Source organism: Fukomys damarensis, unplaced genomic scaffold (genome assembly GCF_012274545.1).
Source record: "Fukomys damarensis isolate Sample0158 unplaced genomic scaffold, DMR_v1.0_HiC HiC_scaffold_25, whole genome shotgun sequence".
Lineage (NCBI taxonomy): Eukaryota > Metazoa > Chordata > Mammalia > Rodentia > Bathyergidae > Fukomys > Fukomys damarensis.
In genome coordinates this window covers 35,437,735-35,454,965 of record NW_022900937.1, presented here as the reverse complement: position 1 = coordinate 35,454,965, position 17,231 = coordinate 35,437,735, and the positions used below count along the sequence as shown (strand labels likewise).

General features: G+C 47.1%; 1 protein-coding gene across 1 annotated transcript; it reads left to right on the top strand.

Annotated features, from left to right (window-relative positions):
* Positions 1 to 2: 2 nt before the first annotated feature.
* Positions 3 to 15,627, top strand: Cmpk2 (cytidine/uridine monophosphate kinase 2; the record flags this gene model as incomplete). The annotated part of the gene is made up of 5 exons (XM_010622687.2): positions 3 to 77; positions 2,207 to 2,321; positions 4,110 to 4,311; positions 11,814 to 12,047; positions 13,917 to 15,627. Coding segments are annotated over 5 exons (744 nt in total), but the record flags the coding sequence as incomplete, so codon positions are not given.
* Positions 15,628 to 17,231: the final 1,604 nt, after the last annotated feature.

The following is a 17,231-nucleotide window of genomic DNA, read 5'->3' as shown; positions in this document are numbered from 1 at the left end:
TGCACCCGGTGGTGCCCGACCTGCTCGGTTCCGTCGTCTTCCCGAACCGGGACGCCGCCCGGGCTGTTTTGGAGGAGGTAAGAGCTCTGACCTTCAGCGCGGTGCGTGGACCACCTTACCAGACCAGAAAGGGACCCGGCAGCCCGGGGGAGCTGGCACCCTTGGGCCCTGGGAGGCTGAGGCAGCATCACAGTTGGAGCCCAGTTTGGGCGATGTAGACACTGAAGATCACCCCACCTTTAAAGTTTAAAAAGGCCTGGGATGTAGCTTAATGCACAGGCCCTGGGGTGAGCGCTCAGCACTAGAGAAAATATATATAAAAACACTCGTGTGGGGCAGTTTGTCTATTCCTGCGCTCAGATCAGGAAGTGAAAGCATCGTACCTGCTGGGCTCTGGATTAGACCTTGGTCCTCTGACCTTCTTGTCTGGGAAGGGCTTCCGGCCTGCTGCAGAGGGCGCCCTAAGACCAAGACGAGCCCAGCTTGTCGTTAAGTGCCAGGGGAGAGGAGGGAGGAGGCCCCGCGACAGTGGAGCGCAGCCCGGAAGAGCTGTCCTTGGCAGCGGCCGCCCACAGGGTCTCAGAGCTCATGGGGCACGAGTTAGGGTTTCAGATGCTTGGACTTAATCCTCAGACTCCAGCCTGCCTCCTCGTCCTTGTTTCCTCCCTTTGTCTGCAAAATACTGGCTTTGCAGCGATGCCTTGATGGGTAAGGAAGCCAGTGACTCATAGCAGGTTCTCAGGAAAAGAAATCAAGAGGGTTTTTCAGATCCTAGCAAGGTCTGTGGCCTGCAGCTAGAGCTGCAGAATGGGTAAGAGAGCAAAGGTTGGGGTTTGGTTCAATTCCTTGCATTCAGGAATTATCCCCTTTCAGCAAGTTTCTGCGACTCTCCTTGTTGCCTCATGATACAGGGTCTCACTGTGTGGTTCAGGCTGGACTTGAACTCACTGTGTAGCCCAGACTGGCCTCGAACTGCTGGCGGTCCTCCTGCCTCAGCCTGCTGAGTGCTGGGATTGCGCCCATGCACCACCACGCCTGCCTCAGAACCATCACATGAGTAAATATGGGTCTGAGATGAAGGACTCACTGAGGATGGGATGAAGTTAGGAGCAGCAAGGGAGATACTGGGCTGCTAGCTTTGCCACTGTCCTCAGCTCCCTGAGCAGTTAGGAGCAAATGTGACTATATGCAGACTGCCTTGGCTGAAGCCCGCAGCTGGGTGTGTTGGTTTGCACTTATAATCCGAGCACTCCGGGAGGCTGAGGCAGGAGGACTGCATTGCGAGCCCGGCCTGAGCAATTTAGTGACTTAAGGAGGCCTAGTCTTAATATAAGGAAAGGGTGGGTGGGAGGAGTAGCTCAGTGCACACACAGTACCTTGGTTCATTTGCCAGTACTTCAATACATGAATCAATTAACAAATAAAGCAAAAAAAACTAAGTAACTAAGAGAGCTCAGGAGGTAGTTCATTTCCCATGCCTGTGACAAGCCCTGCTGAGGGAGGGCCTGAGGTTCATGGTGAACTGTGTTTCACTGCCCTGCTTTCCTCCGGGAGGGAAAGCTGTCTGTGGTGGGAGGCAGGCTGTGTGATCCAGATATCCGCAGCCCTTTTGAGCCTTAGCTACTCGTTATCAAGTGAAGGGAGGGAGACTGGAGGCCTTCAGAGGTGAATGGGTGCACCTGAGAGTGTAATGGTAAGGGAAAGAAGTGCGACGCACAGCTCAGGTGTTGCGTGGTTTCCCTTATGCGAGAAACCTCAAATTCATCCATCTGCATATGTGATAGATAAAGAGGAAGTCAGGAGAAGTTCAAGTAATTTCCCAAATTACTTACTCCGTAGTTTCAAAACTATTTTAATATATATGCCATTTTATTTCATTTATACCACTGGTTTTGCTTAGTTCATTGAAAAAGAAAGTTTTGTACCATTATCTGTGTTTCTTCTGGGTGAGTCATTTTTGTATACATCTGTTACTCTGAGTAAGATGATAAAGCACAGTGTATTGATTGCTGTTCTCTTATTTTGCTATGAAATTTTATTTTAGTTTTTTTTCATAAAACAATAGCAGTGAAGAAAGATTCTGACTCCACACTGAGGAAGAGTTACTGCGAAGGGCTTTGTTTAGCTGAGGCCTTGTGAGCCCTGAGCGAGTTGGAGATGTCTTCTGCCCCGGTGTTTTGTGCTGACCGGGGTCTTTTGGTTTCAGTGCACCCCCTTTATTCCGGAAGCCCGAGAGGTGCTCAGCTTGGTTGACCAGTGTCCACAGCAGGTGCAGAAAGGAAAGTTCCCGGTCATTGTCATCGAAGGCCTGGATGCCACTGGTAAGAGTGACGACTTGGTTGCCCTCAGGGCCTCTACTGTGCAGCAGTGCTGTGCCAGGCAGGTGTTGGGCTGCAGGGATGAGTGCGGCCCGTTGCTGTGGTCAAGGTGAGGTGAGTGAGGGCTGAGGCTCCCTGCCTGTGGGGGCGCAGCATGGGGACCAAGCCCGGCCTCCACAGGATGCAGGCAGGGAGTGTACGGTGAAGGAATGGGGTGAGAGGCGGGGTGTTCCAAGTGGAAGAAGTGGTGTAGGCCCATCCATCAGCATGGTGTGTTCTGGAAGCATGGGCAGTGTAGAGGGCTTCTCTCAGACAAAAGAATGAGGAAATAGAGCATCTTAGTCTCTTTTCTTTAGCTGGGACAAAACACCTGATGCCCACAATTTAAAGATGGAGAAATTTATTTTGGCTCATGGTTTCCGTGGGTTCAGCCCATGGCTGACTAGCTCCAATGCGGAAACAACACGGTTCAAGGGTCTGGTGTGGAGAAGCTGCTCAATTCCTGGCAGACAGGAAGCAGAGAGAAAGGAGATGAAAGACAAAAAGGCACCTGTCCAAGTCACACTCTAGGGACCTCCTCCAACCAGGCCCCACCTCCTACAGCACATTCAGCCCTGAGCTCAAACGGGGATGAATCCACTGACGAGTGTAGCATCCCATGAGATTCTGAAGGGATATTTTAGATCTAAACCCTAACACGAAGGGAAAGAGCCTTTGAAACTTTGAAAGAGATGTGAGGACACAGCACTGAGATCAGAGCGCACCAGAGGGTGTGGCACTGCTCCCAGGCCAGCAGGAGACGAGCATGAGAAGACCTGTCCTGCGGAGCACGAAGGCTTCTTTCTCCTTTTCTTGTTGAGGAGGCAGGGTTCTCTCTGGAGTCACATGAGAGGCCGTTTCCATTTGGGGCCCTTTGTGTCACAACCAGGTGGACTGAGGCCCAGGCGGATGGCGGAGTTGGCTTTTGTGGCTGCACTGGAGGGATCGGTGCAGAGAGGAAGCATCTCTGGGCTCAGTTCTCCAGCTGTCCTCACCTGCGTTATGCCGTGGCCCAGGCCCAGTTGTGTTTATAGCCACAGAGAGAATTGTAACAGCGTGATTGGATCTCAGTGGTCATTCATTTAGGAGATAATTTAAGTTCTTTGGGATTACAAAAGATGCAGACATTTAACACCAGCCCATGTGTGCACACACGCGGGATTCACAAGGAGACAGAATAGAGGGAGTGAAAACCATTCCAGGTCCCACATTGCACGTGGGTCCAGGCCTGTTAGCAGGGTGAGCTTGGGTAAATGCATTACCTTTTCTGGTGCCAAGTTTCTTCAGTGGTGGGCTGATTAAATTATAACTGTTGCATGGGGTCTGGGAGGATTAAAGGCACGGTGCTGAGTGCATAGCTTCTGTTAGGGCTTGAGAAATGGTCATTATGCTTAGGGTCCATCTCAACAACCCAAGGAAGAGAATAAAGGAAATAAACGGTTGGAAATGTGGTCTTGGAAACTTCAGCATGAGAGAATAAAAAAAGTGCAAAGAGTGGGAACTCAGAAGCTCGCGAAGAGGGTGCTGGGGCAGATCATCCTCAAGGTGGTTTTCTTCCCAAATGTTTAACACCAAACGGGAGAATCCGAAGTCCCGCTGGGTCTGCAAGGATCTATAAAGAATCTTATCATTTCATCGTCTCCCGCAAACGACAGGTTGAAAGCATTCTCCGCTTTTTCAAAGTAGCTGTGAACTTTGGTGAGCACTAGGGGTGATGACGAGGACTCACTGTGTTCTGTGTGGGACCCACAGGGAAGACCACAGTGACGCGGTCCATTTCTGAGGAGCTTGGGGCGGTGCTCCTGCGGTCACCCCCTTCTCGCATCGGCCAGTGGAGGAAAATCTTCGATGAGGAGCCTAGTATCATCAGAAGAGCTTTTTACTCTTTGGGCAATTACATTGTGGCATCAGAAATAGCTGAACGATCCGCCATTTCTCCTGTGATTGTGGACAGGTGGGTACAAAGATGCCTCCAAGCAGGTTTTTTTCTCCCTAACATGTCAGTGTGTGTGTGTGAGTGCATGCACGTGCATAGATATGCAAGTACACAATTGTGCTTATTGGCAAATGATGCTATTATGTCATTCTTATGATAAGACTATCTGCTATGTATTGATCACTTACGCCTGGTATGTTATTAATTACTAGTACCAGGCATGTTGTTGAGAATATTACAGCATTATGTCAGTATCTGGAACAGTAACTGGGGGAGGTAGATATTAAAAGTTATCTCTAATTTGCCCATAAGAAATATAGATTTTTTTTCCTTCCTTTTTTCTTTATCGGTACATTTTAGGTATACAGTGCAGTTACATTCATCATTGGGATCCTATACCTTTACATGCTATATCTTGGTTCTTATTTTTTCTCCATTTCCCTGCCCTCCCTTCACCACCCCATCCCCTATTTACAGAGATTTTGTTTCCATTTCTCTTAGTTTTTCTTTTCCCTTCTTAGCTTTGCCCTACCCTTCCCACTTCTTCTACACCTTTAGACCTTTTTTCCTATTACACAATATCAATTATACATTTTGATTCTTATTTATACTTTTAGTTTATCACACCAGAGAAACTATTTGGTATTTACACACGTGTGTCCTATTAATTTCACTTAAGAGCATGTCCTCAATGTGCACCTACTTAGCTATAAATGTCTTTAGTTTCTCTTTCTTTATGGCTGAGTAGTACTTCAGTTTATATATAAATAAAATCTTCCTTATCTACTCTCCAGTTGATGGGCAGTTATGCTGTTTCCAAGTTTTAGCTATTACAAACTGTGCCACTGTAAACATTGGGGAGCACATATTGCTGTGGTATGATTCTTTTAATTCTTTTGGGAAGATACCCAGCAGAGGGATGGCTGGGTCAAATGGGACTTCTAATCCTGCTTCTTTGAGGTATCTCCGTATTGATTTCCATAGTGGCTGCACCAGTCTGCACTCCCACCAACAATGGAGAAGGGTTCCTTTCTCTCCACAGCCCCGCCAGCATTTGTTATTGGTTGATTTCTTCATAGCAGCCATTCTTTCTGGGGGGAGGTGGAATCTCAGTGTTGTTTTCATCTGCATCTCTCCAATGATCAGTGATGTTGAACATTTTTTATTATGTTTATTTGCTGCTTTTACTTCTTTGTCTGAGAAATGTCTGTTCATTTCAGATGCCCATTTTTGAATTGGGTTTATAAATTTGGGGGGGGTCTGATTTTTTGAGTTCTTTAAATAGTCTAGATAGTAGACCTTTGTCTGAGGTACAGCTGGTAAAAATTTTTTTCCACATTGTGGGTTGTCTCTTACTCTCCTTGTGATTTCTCTGGCAGTGCAGAAGCTTTTACAAAAGATGAGATCCCAGTTATTGATTCTTTGTGCTAGTTCCTGTGCTACTGAGGATTTGTTTATAAAGTCTTTTCCTGTGCTGATATCTTCAAGAGTTCTACCTAATTTATCTTCCAGGAAGTTTAGTGTTTCTGTTTTAATATTTAAATCTTTAATCCAGTGCATGGTGAAAGATGGGGTCTAGTTTTAATCTTTGACAAGTTGAAATCAGTTTTTTCCACACCATTTATTAAAGAGGCTGTCTTTCCTCCAGTGAGTCTGGTTGGCTCCTTTGTCAAAGATGAGATAGCTCAATATGTCTGGAGTTGTTTCTGCATCTTCTAATCTATTCCACTGATCCTTGGATCTGTTTCTTTTAATACCATGCTATTTTCATCACAGTGGCTTTGTAGTATCGTTTCATGTTGGGGATTGTGATGCCCCCTGGCATGTCTCTGTTGCCTAGAATTACTTTGCTATTCCAGGTCTTTCTTGGTTCCATATGAATTTTTGGATTGTTTTCTCTAGTTCAGTGAAATATACTGTTGGGATTTCAATTGGGATTGGATTGAATCTGTATAACAGTTTTGGTAGTATGCCATTTTCACTATATTGGTTCTTCCTACCCAGGAACAAGGGATGTCTTTCTATTTTCTTATATCCTCTTCAATCTCTTTTTTTTTTTCCTCATTGAGTTTATTGGTACATTTTAGGTATACAGTATGTATACAGTACAGTTACATTCATTATTGTACCTTTACATGACAGGTCATGGTTCTCATTTTTTCCCCTTTCCCCTCTCCCCTCACTAAACACTTTATTTCCATTTTTTCATTTTCTCCTATTTTTTCTTTTCCATTATTCCCTTTCCCCTACTCTTCCCACTTTCCCTACATCTTTAGCCCTTTTCTTCCTATTTCACATTGTCAGTTATCTCATTAGGATCTTATGTACTGTTATAATTTTTCACACCAGAGAAACTATTTTGTATTTACACATGTGTGACTTATTTATTTCACTTAGGAGTATATCCTCAATATGTATGTATTCATAGTTCAATCTCTTTTTTTCAGAGTGTTGTAGTTCTCAATGTAGAGGTCTTTTGCTTCCTTCATTAGAATGGTTCCTAGATATTTCATTTTTTTTGTTGCTATTGTGAAAGGGATTCTTTCTCTAATTTCTCTCTCAGTGGTCTGTTATTTGTATACAAGAAGGCTATTGATTTTTGAATGTTGATCTTGTATCCAGCTACTGTGATGATTCTGTCAATTAAGTCTGGAAGTCTTTTGGTGGAGTTTTTTGGGTCTTCTAATGACAGTTTTACTTCTTCCTTTTCTATCTTTAATGCTTTTATTTCTGTCCCTTTTCTAGTTTCTGTGGCTAATGTTTCCAGAACTATATTGAGTAGGAATGGTGATAGTGGGCATCCTTGTCTTGTTCCTGATTTTAGCGTGAAGGTTTTCAGTTTTTGACCATTTAGTATGATATTGGATATTGGTTTTTCATAGATAACCTTTATCAAGTTGAGATAAAGACCATGTAGTTCTCTTTCTTGATTGGGTCTTTCCCTGGTTTTGGAATCAAAGTTAACACTTGCTTCTAGGAATGAATTTGGATGTATCTCTTCCCTTTCGATTTCACTGAAAAGTTTCAAAAGTAGTGGCAGTCATTCTTCTCTAAATGTCTCGATCTTCTACAGGTTGAATAACTTGCCAAAATGACCGAATGTGTTGTGCTGGGCATAGTATTGAAAAATCTCTGCCTTAAAAATTTGTATTTTCAGTGGCTTACCTGGTCACTGGTTCTTTTGACAAACATTTATTGGGTACCAAGTATGGGCCAGACTGCTCTCAGTCCAGAGGGACCAGGAGTCAAGAAGGTGGACAGTGTTCTGCTTTCAGGGAGTGTGCTGGCCAAAGTGGGGGATATGACAGTGGAGCCAGTCCTGAGATGGGGTCAGAGAAGCATAAGTACTGGGAAGGGGAAATATCAAGGTGATAGGTTGGAAAACAGTGAAACTCCCATCAGGTAGGGCTACAGGGCCTGTCTGAGCAGGCTCTGGGACTGGACTCTGACCCGCCAAGCCAGGTATGAAGATTCCAGGACAGGGGATCTACCACGAGCAGAGCTAGGCACAGAAGGAAGCTGGTGGCAGTGAGGGCGTGGTGGTGGGGGGGCGGTGTGCTGATGCAGTGCTTTCCAGAGGGATGGGGAGAGAAGCGTGGGGCTCTCGGGCCAGGAGGAAGAGGGAATTATTCTGGGGACTGCACTGGGGAGCCACTGCAAGATTTCAGATGAGAGAGCCACGTACTCTGACTTCTACTTCTGAAGCTCAGCACACAGAAAATAGCTTGGAGGGGAGCCAGAACGATGAAAAGGTACAGCAAACAAGTGCCCTGAGGTCAAAACCAGGAGTGCAGAGATGATAACCATGGTGAGATTCCATTTCAACCGCGTTCCAAATCACCGTGACTCAGGAGTACAGAAATCACAGTGAGATTCCACTTTGACCCCTGAGGTTGAAGAGGGTTGAGTAAGAATTTCCTGACACCCAGGCTTGGGGACAGTCGGGGCTCACGGGGACCCTGGCCCGCTCACCTACAGGGCAAGGTGAGGCTGTGCAGTGAGGAGAAGGTTGCTTCTGTTCACCCACAAAACACGTACCAAAGTTTATTCCAGCTTTGTTTACAGGAGGGACCTGTTTGAGGGACCAAAAGCCCTGCACAGCAGAAAGAGGACTGGTAGTGTATTTATGAACACAGCACTATTCTGTCACTGGAGGGAGGGTCTCATGTGGCTTCTCTGCAGGTGCTTGGAGTCCTGAACAAAGAATCAGACAAGACCCAGAAGACAGCGAGGGCATACGTTTATTGGAAGTGGAAAAGAAGGGAGCGAGAGCAGGCTTGTGAACAGGCTCACAGTGGCCCTTTGAGATAAGGGAAAGGGGTCATTTGTGTCTAGAATTCCTGGATTGGCTCCCCCTGTCTTAAGGCATCAAAACAGTTGTCCCATCCAGTCCTCTCCAGGTGCCAGATTTAAACTGCCGGGAATCGCTTGGTTTCCCCTAGATGTAAGTGAAGGACCAGGAATGGCATCTTTTGATTGGTTGTGTGTCTACATGCTGATGAAGAATAGATCTTCTGATTGGTCCTGCAAACAGTGCCGGTTCCAATGAGGGATCAAAGACACCGAATTCTCATTGGCTCCTGGGCAGCACTCATGAGCCCTGGCATCATCCCGGGCCCTGTGTTCTGTGCATGTCCCCTTTGTTTGTATGACTCCTGACACAGTCCACCCGTCTTTGTCCGGGTAGCCTATGCCAATCTCCTACCTCGTTACTGCAGTGTAAAGAAGGGTGCGTGAACGACACAACCCTCACGTTGAGTGAATCAAGTTGTACAAAGCCGTTCCACAGAATAAATGCATGTAATATAATACGTTCTGTGCAGCGTGGAGAGGTGTTGACATCCATCTGAAGTGCGCTGGCTGTGTGCAGATAGAAGGGTACCTGGTAAAGAGATCAAGAGCTTCATGGCATGGGATTTTTGTTTTTCCAACACCGGGGATTAAACTCAAGACTTTGCACTTGCTGGCAGATGCAGCATCCCTGAGCTAAATCCTCGGCTATTATTTCTTATATCTCTCAAGTGTTCATTTCAGTTCACTTATTTTTCCAAAGGCAGGCAGTCGCAGTTAAGTAGGACCCTACTTGGAAGGGCAGTAAGCATATATGTAAATCTCGAGGAACTTCAGGTGGGCACAGCCAGGTAACCTCTACCCTGATGGAGCACGAGGGACTCGTATCCCACAAACCAGCTCCTTCTCCGCCCGATCACCCGCAGTCACCTCCCCAGCGGTAACTGCTGTCCTCCTTGCCCACCCAGATGGGCTTTACTTGTCTCTGAACTGCCCATAAACACAGCCACAGCATCAGTGCCATTTGGCCCGGACTTCTTTCTGGGATCCCTTGTGCTGTCCTGAACTTTTTGGAGCACATATATAAGGTGTACTAAAACTCTACAGTCAGTGTGTAAATTAAAAAGTCACAACAGCAAAATACACATTGCCCTGAATCCCTCTCAGAATCCTCCCACTCTCTTTTGAACACATCTATCTCATTGTCTTAGCCACTTTCTGAAGCAGCTCTGGAAGACCCCTTTCATGAGTGCATACACTCGTCCCACCATCCTTGCCACTTTCTGCAGCAGCTCTGCTGTCCCCTTTCCTGAGGGTCCTTAAGAGGTGAGACCAAAAGTAAGGTGACTGCTGCTGCCAAGTGCCAGCCTACAGAAAGGCAGCTCATAAAAGCATGATGCTGTGTCCTTATCCATCTTAATCACTAGATCTGGCACCTGGTGACTTCCCCAAAGTCAAAATGACCAAAAAGGGAGACATTTCCAATCAATCCAAGACATTGAGGCATCCAGGACAGTGCAGCTAAAGACTTGGAAGAAAGAGGACTCCAGAGCTGCTGCAGAAAGTGGCGAGGATGATGGGATGAGTGTGTTTGAAGCAAAGGAGGGGATTTAGTGGGGAATCAACAGCAATGTGTCTTTCACAGTAATGCATTTAAAAAAATTTAACATTTACCGTATTTTCCGATTGTCCTGATACATCTATTAGAGGACACAAAAGGAGGGGCTTGCAAGGCACGAGCCAGTTAGGCGACCTGCAGGAGGGTTTCCAGGAGAGCCTGTGGAGCTGGCAGCTGCAGTGGGCTGCAGTTTTTAGAGCTGACTCCGGGAGGTGCACACAGGCTGTGAAGATGGCTGGGCCCGACCCATTCCCAGATGTAGTTTCCAACTTGTCCTGTCCCGTACTGTCTTTATGGTGCTGTCAGCCTTTCCACGGCACAGCGATGGCTAAACCAGTGTCCAGTAAGCATTGGGTAGTGTCGCACAGTGACGATGTGGTCTTTTCTTTTTTCTAAAAAGCATCTGTCTATTTTTGCAATGCCTGGAGAAGGAACCAAAGTTTGCATGATTTCCACTTTCTTGATACAGAAGCCGAGACCATACTGGTTTCGCTGACTTTCACCTGTGTTCACAAAGTCAGGGGCTGGGGAAGGCACAGTCACCTTTGGCGTGTGTAACATAGTGAGTTCCTTGTGTAGCGGCCACTGTGTCTTCTTCACTGTGAAAAGTAGTTCAGGTCTAAAGTTATTAAGAATTTAGGATCTTGGAGAATTGAAAGCAGTTACTTGAAAATACCTTTCTGCACGAGGATGTTTATAATTATGCTGTGAATATTTATTTGCTGTAAGTGATAGTCCTTCGATACGAGATCTGAAGTTTTGCATTGAGTTCATGAAAACTGGATTATGGTGTGAACAGAGATTGGGTGTCATCAGCGGTGCCAATGAATGAAATCGTTCACATTCATTCACTGATGGACTCGTGCACCCAAAAACCCTTACTGCACCTTGCTCAGTCACAGATACAGTTTTCGGAGATGAGTAGAAAACATTTCCTCATCCAGGAGCTGATAGAGGAGACGAAAGGTGTGACACCCATGAGCGATCTGCTCCTGCTCGCAGACTGGGGGCTCTCACAGTGAGAAGCTCCCCTGAAATCACAGGGGTGAGGGGAGCGGAGGGGAGCCCGGATTCTGCTCGGGGCATCTTGGCGTGAGCTGGGAAGGAAGAGGCGGAAAGTCGCTGGCTGAGTCCTTCCGTTTTGCTGGTCTGGGTGGAAAGGATCTTCCGCTTCTCCCAGGAAGGCTGAGCCCTTTCCCGTCCACAGTGGAAAAGCACTGCAGGAGAGGCTGATGTGATTTTTGTTTGTGGCTGTGATTTTCTTTTCCCAAAGTGCATGTGGTGGATTGTTTCCCTGTGCTGGAGTCCCACAAAGAGGTCTTCTAGGCACGTTCCCTAAACGTGGACTTCATGGGCAAGTCCCAGGTTTTACCTGGCTAAGAAGCGGTGTTCAGCACAAAGGAAGGGCCAGGCAGACTGTGGTCCGCTGCCCACCTGCTGTTATCTCCACAGAGGGGAGGAGCCCGTTGTCAGAGCAGTGCTGGAATCCAAGCTCAAAGTAAATGCAACTTTGGGCTAAGCCCTCTCACTACTACTGTTTATTTTTACATTTAATTTGTTTTGTAAGGGCTTCTTCTGGAGAAGAGATTTTACTGCTTCTTCTGCTCCCCAGGTACTGGCACAGCACGGCCACCTATGCCATTGCCACCGAGGTAAGCGGGGGTCTGCAGCACCTGCCCCCCGCCCACGACCCCGTGTACCAGTGGCCCCAGGACCTGCTCAGGCCTGACCTGGTGGTGCTGCTCACCGTGAGTCCAGAGGAGAGGATGCAGCGGTTACAAGGCCGGGGCCTGGAGATGACCAGGGAGGAGGCTGAGCTGGAGGCCAATAGCATCTTCCGGCAGAAGTAGGTGCCCGGGGTCAGGTGTCCATGGGAGCCAGGACAGCACCGGCCCTGGGCTGGGGAGGAAGCGTCCTTGTCTCATGCTTCTAGTACAAGATGACAGCCCCTGCCTGTGCGCCGTCACTCCAGGGCCACAAACAGCCTTGTTATTTGTGTGCCTGGGCAAGCCAGGAAGTACTCCTGCCTCAGCCTCCGCAGTTGTGATATACTGGGCAGAGGGGACCAGGGTGAACTTTACAGATTAGGTGCTCATCACATCTTTGGCACTTTACTTATGAGGCAATGCAAACCTACCACGTCTTTGCAAGGAAAACATTAGCCTTTTTTTTGTTTTTTTTTTTTTGTTTTTTTGAGACAGGGTCTCACTATGTAGTTGAGACTGGCCTGGAACTCACTATGTATCCCAGGCTGGTCTCGAACACACAGTGATCCTCCTGCCTCAGCCTCCTGAGTGCTGGGATTACAGGCGTGCACCACCACACCTAGCTAGTCATTTCTTTTTTTAACAATTTATACAACCAAGGCTTAAAGGATTGAATTGCCTCAGTTTCTATAGCTATTCAGGGCAAAAGCAGGATTAAAGTCAACATCTGCCTGACTTCAGAGCCGGTGTTTATTTTAATTTATGAATGCTGTCTGGTGCGGAGTGTGAGGTTCCCTGGACGAGCTCTCTTAGCATGGGTGAAACGCTGGATCCCACCCCCAGCACTGCAAAAACCAAAACAAATCAAAGACAAAGATCGGAAGAAGCTCATGAGCACCAGTTTGGAAGAGTCAGGATGGTCTGATAGCTGTGGCCCCATGAGGCTCGGTCTACAGCACTGTTTTTAGAGACTAACACCAAAGTGGTTTACATAAATAAATAAAAATAGCATTGCTGTGATACAGTAATGTCATCATATAATGAATTAAATGATCCCTTTGAACTTGGCCTGGCAAGTCACACTTGTAGTTCCAGCACTCTGGGAGGCTGAGGCAGAAGGATCCCCAGTTTGAGCCCAGCTCAGGCAACTTTTAAGGAGACTCTGTGTCAAAACAGAAATAAACAGCTAAGGCTATGGCTTAATGCAAAGGCCCTGGATTCAGTCCTTAGTGCCACAAAACCAAACCCAAACAAAAAACACTTTGCTGTACCTAAAGATACTGTGGTAAGCATTTTATTTGTACTAATTCAGTTAAGCCTTCTTGCAGATCTGCAAGGAAGGGGCCGCTTCAGTTCTCATGTTGCAGGTGATAAAACCGAGGATCAGGACGATGAGCAGTGTGACAGGCTCACCTGGCTCACGGGTGGTAAAGCGGGTGACTTAGTCCCCAGCCCCTGTTTCACCCATGAGGCCACAGAGCTGCTGCCTTCCACAGGCCCCGGGTGTCTGTGCTCACAGGCAGTGCAGCCAGACACTGGCTCGATGCAGGGCTGGGAGGATTTCTGGGAAGTCTTAGAAGAGGCTGAAGAGGGAGGGATGTCTGTGCACACGACCAAGGCTTCTGCGAAGATCACTGGAGAGTGGAGGGGAGAAGTTTTCCACTGGACTGCTTTCTTGATCTCTTTGAGCCTCCCTTGATTTCTACAAAATGAGCAGTGGCAGTGGGCCCCTTCTAAGGCTACTTGGAGAGTTAAATGAGAAAAATTGGACGGGATACTAATGCTTGGCAGAACATAGGTATCCAGTCCCTGCCGGCTGTTAAACACAGTGCATTATTACCATTTAGCAGACAGAACACATGAAGCGTCTCTTGTGGGCAGAGCTGATTGCCAGAGGTTACAGTGGGAGGGATAAGGGGAGGCCTTGCTGCCAGCTGTTCACCCAGCTTTGTGGGAACAGCTGTGTGGAAAAGCGGGCCGACCGACCCTTCTCCTTGTGCCTGCCTCAGGGTGGAAGCGTCGTACCTCAGGATGGAGAACCCGGCCTGCTGCGTGGTGGATGCCAGCCCCTCGAGAGAAGAGGTCCTGCAGACAGTGGCACACTTGATCCACACCACTTGTTACTGATGTCACATGCTCGGCCGGATGCTGCCTCATCCTGGAACGCATGTCCTGGAACGCACATCCTGGAACGCATATCCTAGAACCCATGTCCTTGTCCTGGGCTGCGCAACGCCCCTAGATTTCTACTGCAGAAGCATATTTGGGGGCAGGCAGTTGAAGCCAACAGTGTGTTCACTTTATCTCCTCAGCCGCTGTCCCCACTGCTGGCTGAGGGCTTGGCAAACTTGGGCCTTGTCCTGTCCTGACTGGCGGGTAGCGATTGCTTTCTGCCCAGGAAATAAAACATCTTCTTGTAGCATGGTTTGACCCCATCACTACCAACTTCCGGGAGGGCCATCTGGGGTATAAAATATCCCGTGTGCAGAAGGCACCGGAAGGATCCTTACATCAGCGGGAAGTCTGCAGCTTCCCCTCCACCTACTCTGGAGTCACACGTGGCCAGAGCTGACTTCTTCCCAGCCTCGCGGTGTCTCCTGAGCTCCAAATCCTGACCCCAGGATTTGCCCAGAGCCTGGCCATCCATGGCATCCCAGGTGCCGTGGGCAGGTGAGGGTTACTTGCGAAGAAAGTGCGATTTTATGCTGGAGGCTCCCAGCCCCTTCACATTGTCCCCTAGTCTATCACTTCACACTCAAGGGCGTTCAACCCAAGCTGCTCTGACTGCAAATGTACCAACCTTCTGTCATTATATTTTGCTTATTTATATTCCTTTCCCTTTCTCTGAAATATGGCTTTGAATGTAATGAGCGGTTTGAGCTGAACTGGATTCATTTCACTTAGGCAATCCAGCAATTTATTTATATTGATGTTTACATCATACATTTCCTCAGTGTAGGAGCTATGAGTCACTAATTAAACTCAGAGCCAAGAAGCTAAATGCAGTGTTTGTTGTGTATTTTCATTACACAAATTTAATTTATCTCACTCAATAAACGCAGTGGTTCCTGGAATGGGATTTCTTCGTAAATTATCTTGCACATGAATGTCTTAATGATTGCGTGCAGTCAGTTTTGAGGTCTGGTTGGCAAGGAAAAAAAGTAGCCGAGAAGAGGGGGAAATTTAATAGCTGTGTGGCCTTGACTGCTTCATTTAATGTCAGTAGTACATGTTGCTTGACCTAAGAAGGGAGAATAATTCTTGTCTTTAGGAGAGTGTTGACCTAGATGATTACCTAAAATTCCTTCCATCCTAAGGGAGATGAATCTGTAAATTTCTGTATTTTGATCCTGTTTACTATTTCTTAAGAAGACTTTACCTCAAAATAATGAAACTTAAGGCCTTATCAGGTTTTACTCCATGGATCTTAAATGATAATAAAGTTTAGTATTACCCAATTTTCAAAGGCCCTAGAGTTAATTTGTACAGAATGTATCTATGTCTATAAATACGTAATTGGTTTGAGTTGAAAATATTTTTTAAGCTGTTGGATAGCATTAAGGTTCTTTGCAGCGCGGTATCTGATTATATTATTGGTTTCCTTCAGACCTTTTGAAGAGCTGAGGCCAGCAACCTGGAACAAACATCTAAAGCTTTCTCTGTCTTTTGCAATGAATAAATCCACGATGGTTTTCTAAAACCATCGTGCCGTCACTGTGACAGATGTGTATTATTTGCCCAAAAAGCGCCCCCCAAGTTCCTGTTTCAATACAGCACAGTTCTTACCTAGGAGAAGAGTTTGGTGAGGGAATTTGTAAGGTGTGAGATGGTGGCTGTGTGGGATTTGTGGTGGTGGGGCTTTCCCAGGGGAGGGAGCCTGATTGTTTTGTTCAAAATATCGCTTCTGCATTCTGAGTAGTAAAGAGATTTTGAAAAAGAAGCCATCCCAGGCCAGGGATTTAGCTCAGTGGTTCTGCCACCTGCCTTGCAAGCACAAGGACCTGAGTTCGATCCCTGTAACAAAAAAGAAAAAAGAAGCCATCCCTTGCTAGGAAGACGTCCGCAGTGGTAGGTAGGGCAGCTCCTCCTTGCCCGTGCTGATGCCAGGAATGCATTCATGTGGTCTGCTCTTCAGGGCTGACCTTGCTCCGTGTCTGAGAGTCCACTGCCATCCCAAGCATCGTTGTCCCTGGCTTCTGCAGCAGCAGCATTTGGCTTGGTGCTTGGCTGCCACCAGGTCCTTGGTAGTTGTCTCACAGTCAGACGTCTCCAGCCAGCTGAGGTCGTCCCAGCAGCAGGAGGAACGTGAGAAGTGGCAGGAGGCGTTGGCCTTTTCCCCTTCACCTTGGCCTGCTACCTGTACTCAGAGCTGCTGGCGGGTTCCGTGGGTACCAGAGGATGAGACTCGTAAGCCTCCCCCCTTCCATCTCTGTGGCATTCCACATGAAACGCCTCAGGCTTGCTAATGGTAAATGCACGCTCATTTTTATCACTGCTTGGGAAAGTTGGAATCAATCAGTTACACAGAAGCAGGAAAGGGGAATACAAACATGCTTACTCTGATAGGAAAAGTTTAGCTTTGCTTCGTGGCATTTTATTTTCTAAGTCGAATTCTTTGTCCTCTGCTTTTTGGTGCTTGCAAGTTTACAGTTTGCAGTTGGGAGAGGACAGCCCTCAGCTGATACATTTCCTGCTCTGATAATCCACATTGGCTGTGCGCCTGGTGTGGCCCAGCAAGCTCCTGTCATATCGGGACTGCTGCAGATTACACTTGTAAGTTCCGGAGGAAAATAAAGATGTCCTCAAACTCAATAGAAAATCCACAGTCTTTGTGTTCCGAAAGGAGGTTCCTAGAAAGCAAAGACTGTTCTTGCAAAGATAGTCAGTGGGAGATGCCCCGGATGTTGGATCTCCTCATGTCTGACTCACCTGCGCCCCACGCACATCTGGTGAGGCTCCAGTCAAAGACAGCGCAACAGCAGACAGCGGGGTGACCTCAGTTGGAGTCTAACGAACTCGCTAGAAGCAGAAGAGTCAACTGTTTAGGGAATCCTCACAGAACCCAGAGTCCCTGCAGCATTTTCCTGCCGATATCCACAGTGCAATCTGAAGGGGCACAACTAACAATGAGCAAAAGAAAGGTGAAGACTATCAAGAGAAAAGCCAGTCACCCAGTGGAGACCAATCCCACGATGACCCAGGGTGTTAGAGTTCGCAGGCTAGAATTTTTAAAGCAACTTTTCTAACATCACTCAAAAATATAAAGGAACATATGCTCATCATAAATTAAAAAAAAATGAAAAGGTAAAACTCACAAGGAAATA